At 32.2% G+C, this 16044-nt stretch overlaps 1 protein-coding gene and 1 non-coding gene across 2 annotated transcripts in view; one reads left to right on the forward strand and one right to left on the reverse strand.

Annotated features, from left to right (window-relative positions):
• Positions 1-1941: 1941 nt before the first annotated feature.
• The window catches only part of LOC123656592 (matrix metalloproteinase-2-like), a 59145-nt gene continuing 45042 nt past the window's right edge, over positions 1942-16044 (forward strand). The window contains exon 1 of the mRNA XM_045592261.1: positions 1942-2314. Coding sequence (XP_045448217.1) covers positions 2195-2314 — 120 coding nt within the window. The 5' untranslated portion in view covers positions 1942-2194. The remainder of the gene's footprint in view (positions 2315-16044) is intronic.
• On the reverse strand, positions 8383-8455 carry Trnak-cuu. Its single transcript has one exon. It is a non-coding gene; the product is annotated as a tRNA-Lys (tRNA).

The raw sequence follows: 16044 nt of genomic DNA on the forward strand, positions 1-16044 counted from the left end.
TTTTTATGAACTATGCTCACAAAAGATCTTTCTTTCAGCATTTTGTATGTAGGTATACTTAGTACACATAATGCGTTTCATTAAATACCTAATTATTAATTAGCATATTAGTAATATTAACCAACCCGCAGTGGAGCAGCGTGGTGGATTAAACTCGATCCTTCTCCTACGTAGAGAAAGAGGCATTTGCCCAGCAGTGAGATGTTACAGGCAGAATCGTGATAATAGTAATAGTTATAGGCTTTGAAGTTTGTTTTTTATGTCACTTAGTGCCTTTTTTTATTTGAATAAACGTTGCATTGTAATATTTAGAGTATATAATTTTTGATTCCTATTTGATATATTTTAAACTTTAAATATATACTAGTATACTGTGAGACGGTAAATCGTGGAAATCTATGTAGTAATAAGAATTAAGTATAATTTTGATAATCATGGGACAGCATACTTGTTCCGGTTTAACTTAGCGATTATCTTTAAAGAAATCTTGATTAACCATTATACCGGTTGTTAAGATTGTTATTTATAAGTTTACGAAACGTGCATAAGCAAATTGTAGTTGCGATGACTTATTAAAATAAATTATCGTAAATTATTATAATTTACCTAAATGTGTATTAGTTTCAAGTGTACTCGTACTTCTATATCAGTGGTTAGAATTCATGTTTATGATTACAGTAGTTTTTATTCACTTTTTGTTTTTTTTTATTTTTTTTATATCACTAGGTCGGCAAACAAGCGTACGGCTCACCTGATGGTAAGCGATTACCGTAGCTTATAGACGCCTGCAACACCAGAAGCATCGCAAGCGCGTTGCCGACCCAATCCCCAATCCTCCCCAGGAGCTCTGGTCACCTTACTCACCAACAGGAACACAATACTGTTTGAAAACAGTATTATTTAGCTCTGATCTTCTGTAAGGTCGAGGTACTTAACCAGTCGGGCTGCTCCATTTTTTGAGCAGGGAATTCCTGCTGTGCCCTACCTCAGTTAAAAATATTTGCCTAAGCATTATCAATGTTTTATATTACAGTAATTATGTATGTATACGAGTATAGGTTAATAGTAATTCATGATAAGTTCATAAACAATTAATTAAAAAAATATATTACCGAATTAGTATTAATCATTAACACATTATTTATGATATGATAAGAATGCATAATAACACGTTGAAAATATATCATTGTTGGACATAACACATGAAGATTTATGTGAGGATGTCCTTCAAGCGTTATCTCAGTAACATTGTTTATATAGACATCATATCAATGGACAACTTTCTTGTCCTGTTTCTTAATCGTTTTTATTTATCAATGAATGTTTTGTTCTGTTTATACCGGTACATCGCAGAATTTGTAATAAATTTATTGAGAAACATGAGAAATATTTACTTAAATACTTAAAGCGTAAGTATATAAATAAAACTGAAACTGACCGCGAACTGACAACGTTGATAATGAATAGCCTATATGAAACGAGTCATTGTCTTTGTTTTCATTCGTTATCAGATTACATTCATCATGCGTTATCTTTTTGTTGCAGAAAATCGCTTCGATATCTTGTGCATACAAGAATATTATAAGTGTAAAACAAACAGGCGCCGCCCACGTTGCTCGATAACACAGCATCCCGTCCACAGAGAAATTAATCTGGAACACGGTAACAGGAAACTTGTCGATAAAGTGCTCCACGTTGTAGCATTGGATGAGCGCAGCTCTACTGCTACCATCGCCTAACGAGCTGAAATGATCATTGATGTTGTCATAATCAGAACTAATGTAGGACAAAAGAGATAAAAATATAAAACGTTACATCAAAAATAGCCAATTTGTTAAATATGGGGGTCAATAAGAGGATAGAAAGAGGCAACGATACGAAAACGAAAATCAAAAATTCACGTATACGTAATGCAAACGAAATTTCGAGCGATAATCATTCCAAGGATGTAGAGTTAAACGATTCGACTGATTTAGTTAGTAGTGTAAAATGTAAGAGTGAATACGGATGCCAAATCGAAACGCGGTGTTCCTTAATCGAGTACGGATTGCATAAGAACGAAGACGAATACGGAAAGGAATCGATTAGAAGCAGGGTACCTTTTGACGGATATGGTGGTGCAAGGCGAGCCGCCGATTTGAAATTTAAATGTGTACGGGAGACGGAGGAGTGTACGGATGCCTTCGGGAGGACAATGGGAGTGCACGTGCGAGTGGTTGTCGTGATAAGTCTCATGTTCATGTTGCTAGCGACGAGTGCAGCCGCGCCGGCGAGATCTCGCCCAGGACGAAGCGCACACATCGAGAAAAATGCGGTGAGTAATTTGATATTGACTATCAAATTTCGTATTGATAATAACAATATATTCTAATTTTAGTAGTCTTAATTTCATTCAAATACATAGCACAGGCTGTAACAGCACGGTTTTCGACAAGCATACAAAACACTACACAATGTATCCTGACGAATGAACGAATTGTCTCGTCTGGCCCTTGCCGGAAACTGACTGCATACATTACGCTTCCATTGTCTACTTATCTGTGTCCTTATCTGTTATACTAAAAAAGAAAAGAGAAGGTGTTTGTTGATAGGACTGCAGATGTTTCTTTAAAAAATATATTAATGAACTTGTATTAAGTCGGTGTATAAACATGGGTAGCTGTTAATAAAATAAACATCCTTTGCAGGTGATTTTTTTCTGTATATTATTTTCAAGAACAGATAATGCATAAAAACAATTTTAAACATGCACTAATTTTGAAACTACTAGCTGAGCCCGCAAACGTTGTTGTGCCATACATGTTATTAACCCCCTTATGCCCCCCCCCCCTATAACGAAGGGTATGAAAAATAAATGTTGGCCGATTCTCTGACTTACCCGATATGCACACAAAATTTCATAAAACTCGGTCCAGCCGTTTCGGAAGAGTATTGTAACTAACATTGTGACACGAGAATTTTATATATAAGAATGAATCTGACTTCGGAAACTCACTGTAGAATAAATTTGAGAGATTCCTGCCTTGAGGTCATCGATAACTTTCTAGTTAATGTTATTGATTGTAGCTATGTTCCTCTATGAATAAGCGACTGATTCTCCGTTTCTATTCAATATTTTATATCAAAGGAATGTTGAACATCTCCTTAAAAGACTTCTGTATCCTGACGGATTAACGGCCGTTTTAAGGCGTATTTCTGAGTGCCACTATTATAGGGACAAAAAGCTAGCGTGTCGTATTAGATTACTGACAGTGACAGACGGATGGACCGTTCGCGAGATAAATGGGCTAAGTGACGAGTGGGAGGTTTCATCGTCCTCTAACACTCCATGGCCGGGGAGACACTACCATTTATTACGCGGACAGTTAGAAATGAAAAATCCGGATAAAACGGAAACGATAAATTGATTTATACGCTATTTTATATCGCTGTATTTTCATCATTAATAAAAATAAAAGTGGAACTGTTATGATCTTGTAGTTACGAAATATAAGGTGACCAAACAAATTTTGTTTAGTTTTGGCGAAACATCTATTCGTAATGGCGATTCTGCTTTTCGTGGGTGGAAGAGGCGATGAAGACATATTGTAGTCATGTCTCAGGTATAGATAATATATCTTATATTCTTAATAGTTTACATCTATAAATCATTCATTGATTGATCTGATTGATTATTGACTAATAATTAATAGTGGAAATTATACGTCTTGTAAATAGCGTCTATGGCTTAATTTCAAACTAAAGTTAAACTTTACAAGGAACAATCCATGAAGAACATATTGTTTGTTTATTGTTTAACATACACTTACAAATTTTCAAAGTATATACTACCATGTCACTTAATGTAAGATAAAATGAGGAACATCTATATCTACAGTAAGTGATCGTTAAACGAAAAAAATATTTTGTTAGTCCTCTGAGATTAATTTTAATTTCAAGTCAGCTTTTTTTATATTTTTCTTTTTTTTCTTATAGTTTTTTTTTTATAAATTTTATTTAGGTTCGTAATTTTTTGTCTAAATATAAACTATGTGTTTTGTATAACTGATTTCATTTGAAGAAAATCTCATTTCTAGTCCCCAGACAGTATTTAAACCTTCTTGGACACATGCGACACGCTGCATTTATTATCTCTAATTGTAGACTCGACGTGTTGTGTTATAAAAAGCAAAAACTTATACTAAATTTAATTCGGGCATTATTGTGTTCCGCTAAAGTTAAAAAGTAGTCTAAAGACTCTGATTTCATCTTCTATTTTTTGTTTTGTCCATATCAATTTGATGGACCGTTAAAAAATAAGCATGAGTTAAATCAAAGTTAAACCAAATTTAATTACAGTTTAAACACGGCATGACCGTGATGGTTAGCAGCTTCCTGTGCAAGTAGGTCGAGTTTGTTCTAAACTTATGTATGTATGAATGATAAGTAGACCATCGCGTTGCGTTATTCCATTGCTGTAGTTATGATAGCATTTTTGTTTAAAGCTTAGGGCTATAAAAGTCGTGTGTGGTTTAACTGCTCCAATCAGGACAATTTAATTATTTATTTGTTTTCATTCTTTAAAATTTTTTTTTCTTAAGTAAGCTACAAGAGCACTCTTAAATCATAACTATACATTTAAATTAAAATTATCTTGGTTTTAAGTAAATAAAAATATTATGTACAGCTACAACGGATGCGGAATGTAGATTCTGCAAAGATTCATCAGATCATGTTAAATTTAGTCATTCTTGCATAGAATACATAGCTGAACCCTCACTTCTTTATAATTAATGATATTTGAAATCGAAGATTATCCTTTAGCTATTGAATACTTTCTGCAAAGTATCACTAAAAGCAATTTTATATCAAATGTACCCCTCACATCCTTTTTACGACATTAAGAAAAGATTAACGTGTGTGATTTGTAAAAGTTAATAATTCATTATAATGGGAAAAATCTGAATGGATTTAGAAGCAATAACCTCTGCGCAGTTTCCAATACTGATTGAATGAATCACCAGGGACCGGTGATATATTCTATGGGTTCAGGTGCTAGTATTATAAAGGCCATAATTATAGTTATATTAAAGCTCGATAGAATAGCGCAGAGTTATTTTAGTTTTTGCCAATTACAGTAGGACAAAAATATCTTGAACAATTCTTTCAATAGAAGTCAAGTTTATTTTTATTTTTCTACCTATTCATTGCAGTTAAAAAATTTCATATGAAGATATAAATTTATTTTAACTTAAAAAATGGAGTTTTTTTTTTAATGTGTCTAAAAGCACAATGATGCCTTATCTCGGCACTAGGCTCTTCTAGTAAAGAAAAAAGATATCTTTTAAATTAATATAAAATTGCTACTGATACATATAGTACTGATGAAATTACGTAAAATTGTTAGAACATTTTGATGTATTATATGCGATCAATACATTGTTGATGAAATCGTGTCTAAAGTCTGTACTTGCGCCACCAGTCTTTTATTTATATTTGTTTAGTTCGAAGATTTCAATTTCGATGGAATCTATTTTAAAATTGAATGGAGGTATTTCGACAGTGATAATATTTCTTTATATTAATAATAATCGATCGACTATGGGCAAAACACATGAGTTCACGCCATTTTTGGCGTGAACTTGTTGAGGCCTATGTCCAGTAGTAGACTGCGAAAGGCTGCTGTGATGATAGTGAATAATCGATCCTTATGAAATCTAAAAATGTTATAGCTTTTCCATGCTTTACTGTACTCACCGCTTAGTACTTACGTGTGTTCGTGTAGTCGAAGCCTACTCATGGACATATGCATCCTTCCTGTGCAACGTCCATGCTAGTGACATTTGCCATGCTGGAAACAAAGGTTCGTCTGGATCGTTAGCTTCAAGTGCACACTTCATCTTACTAGACACGTACTCTGCCTGTAACCCTTATTACATGGTATATAAAGTATATTTTCTAGTAATTATATCTCCTTGTTTTCATCTCTATATCAGACTTCTCAACATTGTCTACCATATATCGCCACTCGTAAGTATAATCGTAAGACTAGTTAATGTTAATTTTATATGAAAAAGTATTTTTACCTAAAGCAAATATGAAATGGAGTTAACTTCAACTTTAAAATATTTTTTAATATTTTTTAATAAAAATAATTAATCGTTTAATTTATGTCAATAACACAATTGCAATGATGATAAAATAAAGTATACAACTTTATATCTATTTGATTTATCCGATATAATTTATAATATTTACAATAATTGCTTTATTTATTACATTGCGAAAGTTCCTCAACCATTTCAGAATCGTGCGGTATCGCGTTGATTCAACCGCAGACCATCGACGTTTTAGTTAAGGTTATGGCACTAATTGAAATCACTTTCGTCCCCAATTTGGTCGTAGTTGAAAATTAATTGACCATCCTGTCGCGGAAAATAGGTTTGTTAAATGCGTACTCCTCTTTTTCTAATATATATTTAATGAGTCTAATATTCATATGTTTCTATACAATTTTATATTTGTAACTGAAAATAGTAAAAAACAAATAGGTGAATTTAAAAAAGAACACAAAAAGAGTTTTAAAAGGCAATCTCTATGCACTCTGCTCGTATTGTCCCGAAACTACTTCTTTCAAAGAAAGGTATATGTAACTGAGCTTGAAATGCGAAATCTTTTGTTGGGTGCATTGGTTTTCAGACGACGTACTATCGTTACATGTTTAAACAAATATGTACTGTTTACATGCTTCTTTTATCTGAAATAACGTAGTTCATGCATACAAATAGTATATGACGGTAACGGTATTGTATTATTGGACGTAAACTTGATTAAAATGTCTTTTTTTAATCAAATTCTATATTAACACAAGTAGATACAAATACATGATATATATGAAGTCGAGTAGATATACAATATTCAAAGAATTGGCATGCTTAAAGGAATCCTAGGTTCAAATTTTGTCAGCCACCGTTAAGTTTTTTAATCTCAAATATGGTACAATTCAGTCTCGTGCTTGTAAAGAAGAACTTCACGATTTAACTTCCATCAATCATTACAGCCTATACAGTCCACTGCTGGACATAGGCCTCCACAAGCTTACGCCAAAAATAACCTGAACTCATGTGTTTTGCCCATAGTCACCACGCTGGGCAGGCGGGTTGGTGACCGCAGTACTGGCTTTGTCGCACCGAAGACGCTGCTGTCCGTCTTCGGCCTGTGTATTTCAAAGCCAGCAGTTGGATGGTTATCCCGCCATCGGTCGGCTTCTTAAGTTCCAAGGTGGTTGTGGAACCTTGTTATCCCTTAGTCGCCTCTTACGACACCCACGGGAAGAGAGGGGGTGGCTAAATTCTTTAGTGCCGTAGCCACACAGCACAACATCCACACATTAACTTCCATATCTTGGAAATAATTAAAATATGTACAAATATCTTACACACTTCTTTCTACCAAATTTGTCTTCAGAAGTTATACATATAGATAGGCACGTGTACTTTAAATGACCGATTGACCTCTGTATGTCTATATCTTTACATTTACTTCTTTACATGTGAAAGGGTATATAAAGGCAATTTTAGATAACACAGTACGTAAAATCCAAGTCAAAAAATACATAATTAAAAAATATTTTAATTAGAGCGGTCAAAGATATAATTTGAAATCGTGCAAAGCCAATATGGAGAGCTAGGTCGTAGCAAAAACTTACGGATAGACTAACTTCTAACGTTTATAAGGTGTGTTAGATTGAAAATAAGCGAGTAGTGTGCTCAACTATTTCATTGCGATAAGCGAGTTACGTAAGATGCAACAAGTGTGAATGGGCGTCTAATTAGAGCCTACGGGGCTACTGGGTATCTACTACTTCATATAACTACAGAAAACTTACCATAGATGTAGATACAAAATCTATAGATCATTATTTTAAGGATAATGTAATTGTTTGTTTATTCATTTGTCAAATTCTTATGTTGAATAAACAATAACTTCTGTAATAAAAACAAATTTAGATAACATTTTCGCTGTCATAAGTAACGTAGGTATATGTTATTTATCTTTTTACCTATGTAGGTAAATAGGTATAGAATCGTATATTTTACAAAAGTACAGGTGAATGTACTTTTAACATGCGAGTACATATAAAAAACCTTTTGTATCATTTTGTACAAAAATATTCATATACTTGTTTGAAGCATTAAAATAAATGTTAGAAGATATAAGAGTAATTGAATAATTGTAACAGACATAATTATAAAAAGCTTCAATGTTTAGAACAGTAGAAGTTATGGTACAAAAATTAATTAATTAATGATGTCGATAATGTATTCTGATAAATAAAATTTATAAAATAATAAAGACAGTAATTATAATGAAGACAGCAAAAAATAAAGACAAAAAATGTATTGCCCAACGTGGGGCTCGAACCCACGACCCTGAGATTAAGAGTCTCATGCTCTACCGACTGAGCTAGCCGGGCTTGCGCTACAAGCTCGAAATTGTCTTTCAAATTAAACAAGCATTACATTCAATATTTTATAAGTTTTTTGTACTCCCAATTAGCTAATTCAGAAAACATGGTACAAAAAAAAATGAAAATGGCATCTGCAATTCTATCATTTCCATAGTAGGTCATCGTTATTGACACAAATTAAAATTGCTACGCGATATCAACGCCTCCCATTAGTAGGTAGGTACTTATTTTCAGAACACTATTTTAGTCACAAATTAGATAACTGATTTACACAATTGTTAGATTCAAAATAATAATGAAATTATTACTGAGCATTTATTCAATAAATAAATGCCTCGCAACTAACTCAATTGATTGTCTAAACTCAACAGATAATAAAGCAATGAAGCGTGTTTATACAACAAGGATTTGCGATTTTTCAAGTTTTTTTTTCTCTTGCGAGAAAGAGATAAACAGATATTTAAATATCACGGTTATCGTTTTTAGAGGGTAAACTTCGGTCGTGTGTGGAAGTTAATACAAAGATTTTTTTTTAATATTTAACAGTATTACTGACGTGCATAAGTCATCCGTCCTGATGGTTATCAAATTATTATTTTATATGTATTGGTATGTGTACATAATCATAATTCTTAGTAGTAAAATTACGCCGATTGATAATATAATAATTGTGTCACTTTTACGACCATCCGGTCTTGTGATGTCAGATGGCGATTGTTTTAATGTGATTGAAAATAAATATATTGCTCTATTTTAATATAATTGTTGAAACCTTGAAAGTGTTACAGGAAAATAGTTAGATGAACTATTTTTTTTGGGATCGATATCGATATCGTATTTAATATGTACTTACTCGAACACGATTTAATTTTTGTTAATTGTTATTTTATCTATAGAAATAAATAAAATTGCAGTGTCTGTTTGTAATATTAAAATAACCACTTTTTATTATATGCATAGGGATGTATAGACGGTATATATATATCAAGGGATATATATATCAAAGTAACATTTTTTTTCAATTTTTGTCTGTCTGACTGTTTGTTTCGGCTAATCCCTGAAACGGCTGGGCCGATTTTGACGAGACTTTTACGGACAGATAGATAATGTAATAAGGAGTAACGTAGGCTACTTTTATTTTAGAAATTTATTTATTTTATAACTCTGCGAACTGAACAATAACTTTTTTTTATTCCACGCGAATGAAATCGCAGGCACAGCCAGTTTCGATATATTTTGATCATAAATCAGCACTGAACGTCATTAGCGCACGGTATTATGTCCTTTACTCCTAAACTCACTCAATCTGCATTATTTACATGAAAATTTACGGTACGTAATTAGAATTTGCATTTGGAAATTGCCAGATAACGGATTCATTTTGCATTTGGAAGCCTATCAAAATCAGTTACTGAATTATTCAAATATTTTAATTTATATGAATATACATACGTAGACAAGCTGGTGTTAAACAATTTTTGTGCAAATCGCTATTTGTCAGATTAATGAAATTTCGGCATTTTAATTTCTTTGACCTTATTTGATGCAAACTTTAATTCAGTCAAGCTATTAAGACTTCCGTTCTTTAAATTGCTCTATAGCAATAAATAGGAGTAAATTAATTCCAAAAAAAATCTAATGAATCATTTTTAGTCGACGGAAATGACTGAATATGATATTTTTTCCTTATGATAATAAATAATTTATCGTTACTACATAATCAACTCGTTTTCTTTGAAGGAACGGACAAAAGTTTCGTATTTCATCGAATATAAACTGACCTAAATACATTTTCGTAATTACCGCGGGTTAGTCGCTCGGAGATCGCAGACGGTGATAACCAACTTTTTTCAGTTCCTTGAATGTTTTACATACGGGGGTTAACTACATATTCAACCCTGACATGTATTTTTTACGTTTAATCGGTTTACTTTATGAGTTGGTTTAGAAGAACTTACCACTTTTCTATGACATTAATTATTAAAAGCCCTAAACTTCCAGGAATTCTGTTTGGTTCTGATCCAATATGTATATTGCTGCCAAATAATTTTTCTCTCGTAATAGATTTATTTTTAATAAGTATATACAATAAATCTTTGGATATCTTCTCACTTGATACGTGGCCGAACAATATTCAAATAGCAAATTTAATTAAAATAGATATAATGAATATTAATAAACCTAAAAGAAACTATAGTACATCATATTTAAATAACCACTGTAAGAACTTTATTGACGAACAGTATAACGGATTTTACAAAATTTTCACTGACGGTTCTAAGGATGGCCTACACATAGGTGCAGCATTTTTTGATGCCGAATCTTCAGATTCAATTTACTTTAAAATTAGTAGTAATATTTCTATCATGCACGCTGAGCTATTGGCTGTTTCTGAAGCTTTATCATATGTATCCTCCATTGATTACGACAAATTTGTTATTTTCTCAGACTCTAAGTGCGCTCTTCAACATGTAGCTCGATGTACATCTAACGCTAGAAGTACTCCCGTAGCGTACAGAATTTTAAAACAAATATGTAGTTTAAGAGAACAGTCTAAAACAGTTTTTTTGCAATGGATTCCATCTCATATTGACCTATTAGGTAACGATATGGCGGATACTCTAGCAAAGTATGGCGCTTGCGATGGTATAGAAATGATTGTTAGGCCTATTTTTTCCGAGTGTTTACACATAGTTAAAAATAAATGCATTGATTTGTGGAGAGAATATTTTGATAAAAGGTCGAAAGACAAAGGCATCTGGTACCGGACCATACAACCTCACCCACCCAATATACCTTGGATAGACACAGTGTTATTGAACAGAAAAGACGTTGTCACCGCTTTACGGTTGCGGTCTGGACATATTCCATTCAATAAATTTGGCCATTTGATGGGTATAACTCCACACCCTAATTGTTCAGTTTGTGGAGTAGTAGAGGATGCCTATCATATATTAATGGAATGTGTTAAGAACGAAACCAGAAGACGCCAATTTTTCCCATATAAACTGTTTTATACGAATGTTGGAGAATGTAATAGTATATTGACAAAACCAGAATCTATTTCGGCAAAGAAATTATATAAATTGGTCGATGAAGTTCAATCAATCATGTAATTGTATTAACATAAATGTATAATAACAGAGCGACATAGTCGCAGTAGCGGCAAAGCTCGTTAATAAAGAAAAAAAAAAAAAAAAAGTATATACAATAAAATACAATATTTAATTAACGTACTCGCAGTAGCAGCTTTTTAAAACTTAAACAGTTAGTCAAAATAAATTAATATCCTAATAAAGTATATATAATTATTAATCAGTATGTACTTTGTAAGCTTTTTTTCCTTAAAATACACGAAATATAACATTTTATAAAGATAATAATATTATAATAATTTATACACTTATATCGTTTCGAATCGGCGGTCATATTTAAAGTTATCCATTTTATAGTTTAATATGCAAAATTCAAGTAAAACATGTTTATTTTGACCTCAACACAACTCTGATCTTAACGACCTCTGCTAGGCAGATTAGGCGCAGGCACTTTCTTTATTCCTTGTTAATAGACAAAAATTATTTAATGCTTCGCGACCTCTATTGAACCTTTATAATGAAAAATATTATGAATATTAGAAAAATGAAAAAAGAGCATTATTGTATGAATACCGAATTATATAAAGCATCATTCTTAACGAATCTTAGAACACTATATTGCGAAATATAATATTTATTTTTTAAAACTTATGTTTATATACCGAATATATTTGTCTTTACAAAATAAACTAAAGAAATTAAGCATAATAACATAAAAAATCCGTGGTTTTTGTTGTCAACCATGCAGTTTTATGAGGAAGTTCACACTTGTACCAGATAATTTTTATTTATAATGCTCATACGATGCAGTGGATTCAAGCGGCATCTTCGAACCGGAAACCCCGCCTTGCAGGATAAATATAGAACAGGCAGACATGGAAACATTACGTACAAGAGTTTTGCTCACGACTGCAATTCTTGCTAAAGAATTGTACCTAAGTTTAATAAAAACAATTGAAATGGTATAAATGACATATTAATGTAACGTTCAAAATATAACATGCATAGGATAAATACGAGGTCCTTTATATTACTTTTAATACGCATACAATAAAGCGGAAGTGTTTACAAACTTGAAATACTCTGATCCCTATTAAATGTAGTACTATTTTAATAAGCTTATATTTCAGCCTCAAGATCTATTCATCTTTTTGATTATTTTATCAATAATCTTTAGGTGACCAGCTATTTTCATTGATAAACAAAAGATTTATACAGAACTTAAATCTATAACAATATAGAAAAGCGATGGTGTCGGTTTTTTTAGTGGAAAATTTTAATTTTGAGAATACCACCACGATTTTAAAATATGTTTTTGATTGTTATATTGTTTTCAAAGTAGATTTTTGGCAACGCATCCTAAAAGCCTACAATGATTCGTAGGGGAAGTTGCCATAAAGGGATCTCGTCCATATCAACGCACGAATTTAGTAGTCTTAAATTAAAGAATGATAAAATTTTCTATTTAATCTTTATTCATAATTATGAATATGTATTATTTTATACTTTATCAAGTTGTAAGTTTAGTTGTATAATTATTTTATGCGCTAAAAATCCGTTTTTTTTAGCTAAGAATTATGAGTTTTGCAACAAATCGTTACGAATAATAGATAATCTTATGTCGTCAATACTCCGTATTAGGTACACTTACTATATCTACTTCTATTCATATTAAATGAAATGAAATCACGCTTATCGTCTAAGTTGTGTAGTATTTGGACCAAAAGTTGTTTAAAACTATCAAATTTATGTAAATCCTAAGTTATAAATAACCAAATTTTGGACTGACTATATTAGCTGTAAATGAGCCTACTTAAACGTGAATATGCATTGTATCTCCTGGTCATATCCTTCTGTACCTATAACGATTTATTCACTACTTTAAGACATATAAGACAGCTTATTTACGTCTAAATACTACCTTTTTTTTACTTACCAGTTAATTTCGAACAACACAAAATTAAATACGTGACAAGAATTCATAATCATCTAAATAATTGAACAATGTAAGAATAACATTAATGTATATTATAATTACCTCCCGGTTTTAGGTCGACCGTCCATGGAATATAAAGTGCTACACGATCCCTGATAAAGTGCTACAAGTGTTAGCTGACATCGCATGTTATAGTTTTAATTCACTTCATTTGTACTTGCGGAAATACGAAAATAATTTGTAAGTGTTAAGGAAACAAAGTGCACTTTGTTGTATACCAAACAATAATAATAATAATATACACAGTTATTAATAAATATACATACTTACTAGCTGACCTGGCGAACTTCGTATCACCTTATTTTTTTTCTGAAATATAATAATAACATAATATATCAAAATAAAATATAGCCTATCTTTTAAGTTGGATCAAACTGCACACGGTGTGCAAATTTGACTAAAATCGGTTAAGTAGTTTAGGAGTCTATTGAGGACAAACATTGTGACACGAGATTTATATATATTAAGATTATACATATATTTATATAGATAGATAAGTGTGCAGAATAACGGATCCAGTATTTGTATAGTCTTTGTTTTTGTTTACACGAGATATACAATGGTCACAGCACTGGTTTGTGGCTGTTGCACTGGCGGTTGCGGGTTCGATCCCCGCACGTGGTATACATTTGTATCGGCCATACAAATGTTTGTCGTGGTCTGGGCGTTTGAGCTTGGGTATTGTGTTTGCGGACTATCGACACAGGAAATAATCCTAGTATCCCCTTGAGTGTGAGGCGCTCGTATAGATGTCGCTGCAATTGGGTTCTAAGATTGCTTTTTTTTTAACTCGCAATATAATCGAGTTCACTTCAAAAAAGTACTTTTTTATAGTACATGCTTTTTTATACAATTCATATTTATTTAGTGAAACTGTTACTTTTTATATTACAAACTGATATTGTAATTTTATTTATTTGTATGAATGTATTAATTATAGCTATAAAACTATATTTCAGAAGCATTTTTTTAGACGGCGCTGTCTGGCACCCGTGTCAAATGGACAGTCAGCCTTAATCAGAGTAATATGTATTCAGATCTCGTTCGTGCAACACACGTGAGGTCCGGACGAATTTCGAATCTGTTCCGGTGACTCATTGTGTCCATTTTGTCTCTAGCGGACGTCTCTGCATATGAAATGCATACAGTCATGTTAATTTGACAGCTTGCTATCATTTTTTATCTGCTGTACCTATGGCTGTGTAAGTCGTATTATTTCTAGCACAGTTAAATGTCAAATGAGGCCATATAAAATATTGAATAAATTATAGATAAAAATCACAAAAAAGTCAAAATAAACATATTTCTTTCTATACTTATGTTATTTCATCTGTTTCGTCATAAAACACGTAGAATGTAGAATTATGGCGATATAAAATATTTGAAGTTTTTAGTTACCAACGTGGTCGTTACTTTGACAAATTACTTTTTATAACGATTAAAGGACAGCAAAAGGACAACTGCGGTGAGGCTAAGTAATGTTGACTTAAACTAATTTAAACAAGTTATGAATTCATAGAGGATTGCCCGTTTGCGTTTTATTTAGTCCTTAAAATTCTAACTAGTTTGACGAAGTTTACTTTACAAATACTCTTACCTTTTTACCATCGTATATAATATACATTTGCAATATTTTGATATTATAAAATGTAATGAAATGTCCAAAAATTACATCACTTCAGCCTATGGCAGTCCACTGCTGGCATAGGCCTCCCCAAATTTGCGCCAGCCATCCCGGTTTTCCGCAATCCTCATCCAGCTTACACCGGCAATCTTACGTAGATCATCGGTCCAACGGGCCGGAGTGTGTCCCACACTGCGTTTGCCAAGACGCGGTCTCCACTCCAGGACCCGTCTACTTCAATGGCCATCGGTCCTAAAAGTTACATTATGTTTAAATAATAAATATTTATAGCTTTCCAAGTATCATTTAAACCAATCAAATAATATACACACATAGAGTATAAATAGAAAAAATAACAAAAAAGGAAATAATATCCGCTTATTAATTTAAGTAGGTATGCATATACGTCAAATAATTAACATTTTTAACAACTCATAGCAAAATAAACCATTTCATTTGAGCGTCGTGCTTAAAAATAAATAAATAAGTTTTTAATGCATTTTACGTCACGTTCCGTAACAAAACAAAGAGTTATTATTGAAAAGCAAGCGTGTCATTTTTACGTTGCTTATTATATAACTTTTTGTCATTAAAGGTTTCGCACATTTAAGGCAAGTCGGCATTTTTACCACATTTTTTAAAGCTATGTTAGAATAAAACTAACTACGATTATAAACCCTATTATTATTGTATATAAATCTCACTTTATATTAACGTGCGCTTAAAATAAGCTGTTTGATTGGCTGTATACCTTGTTATTGTGGACAGCAACCTTAAAAGTGCATACAACATTTTCTGCGACCGGATTTTTTTATGCCAGCGAGTTTATTTCAACGTTGCATTTCTTTTAGTATTGAGTACTATTACATGTTTTTATTGT

The sequence above is a fragment of the Melitaea cinxia genome, chromosome 9 (genome assembly GCF_905220565.1).
Source record: "Melitaea cinxia chromosome 9, ilMelCinx1.1, whole genome shotgun sequence".
NCBI classification, from domain to species: domain Eukaryota; kingdom Metazoa; phylum Arthropoda; class Insecta; order Lepidoptera; family Nymphalidae; genus Melitaea; species Melitaea cinxia.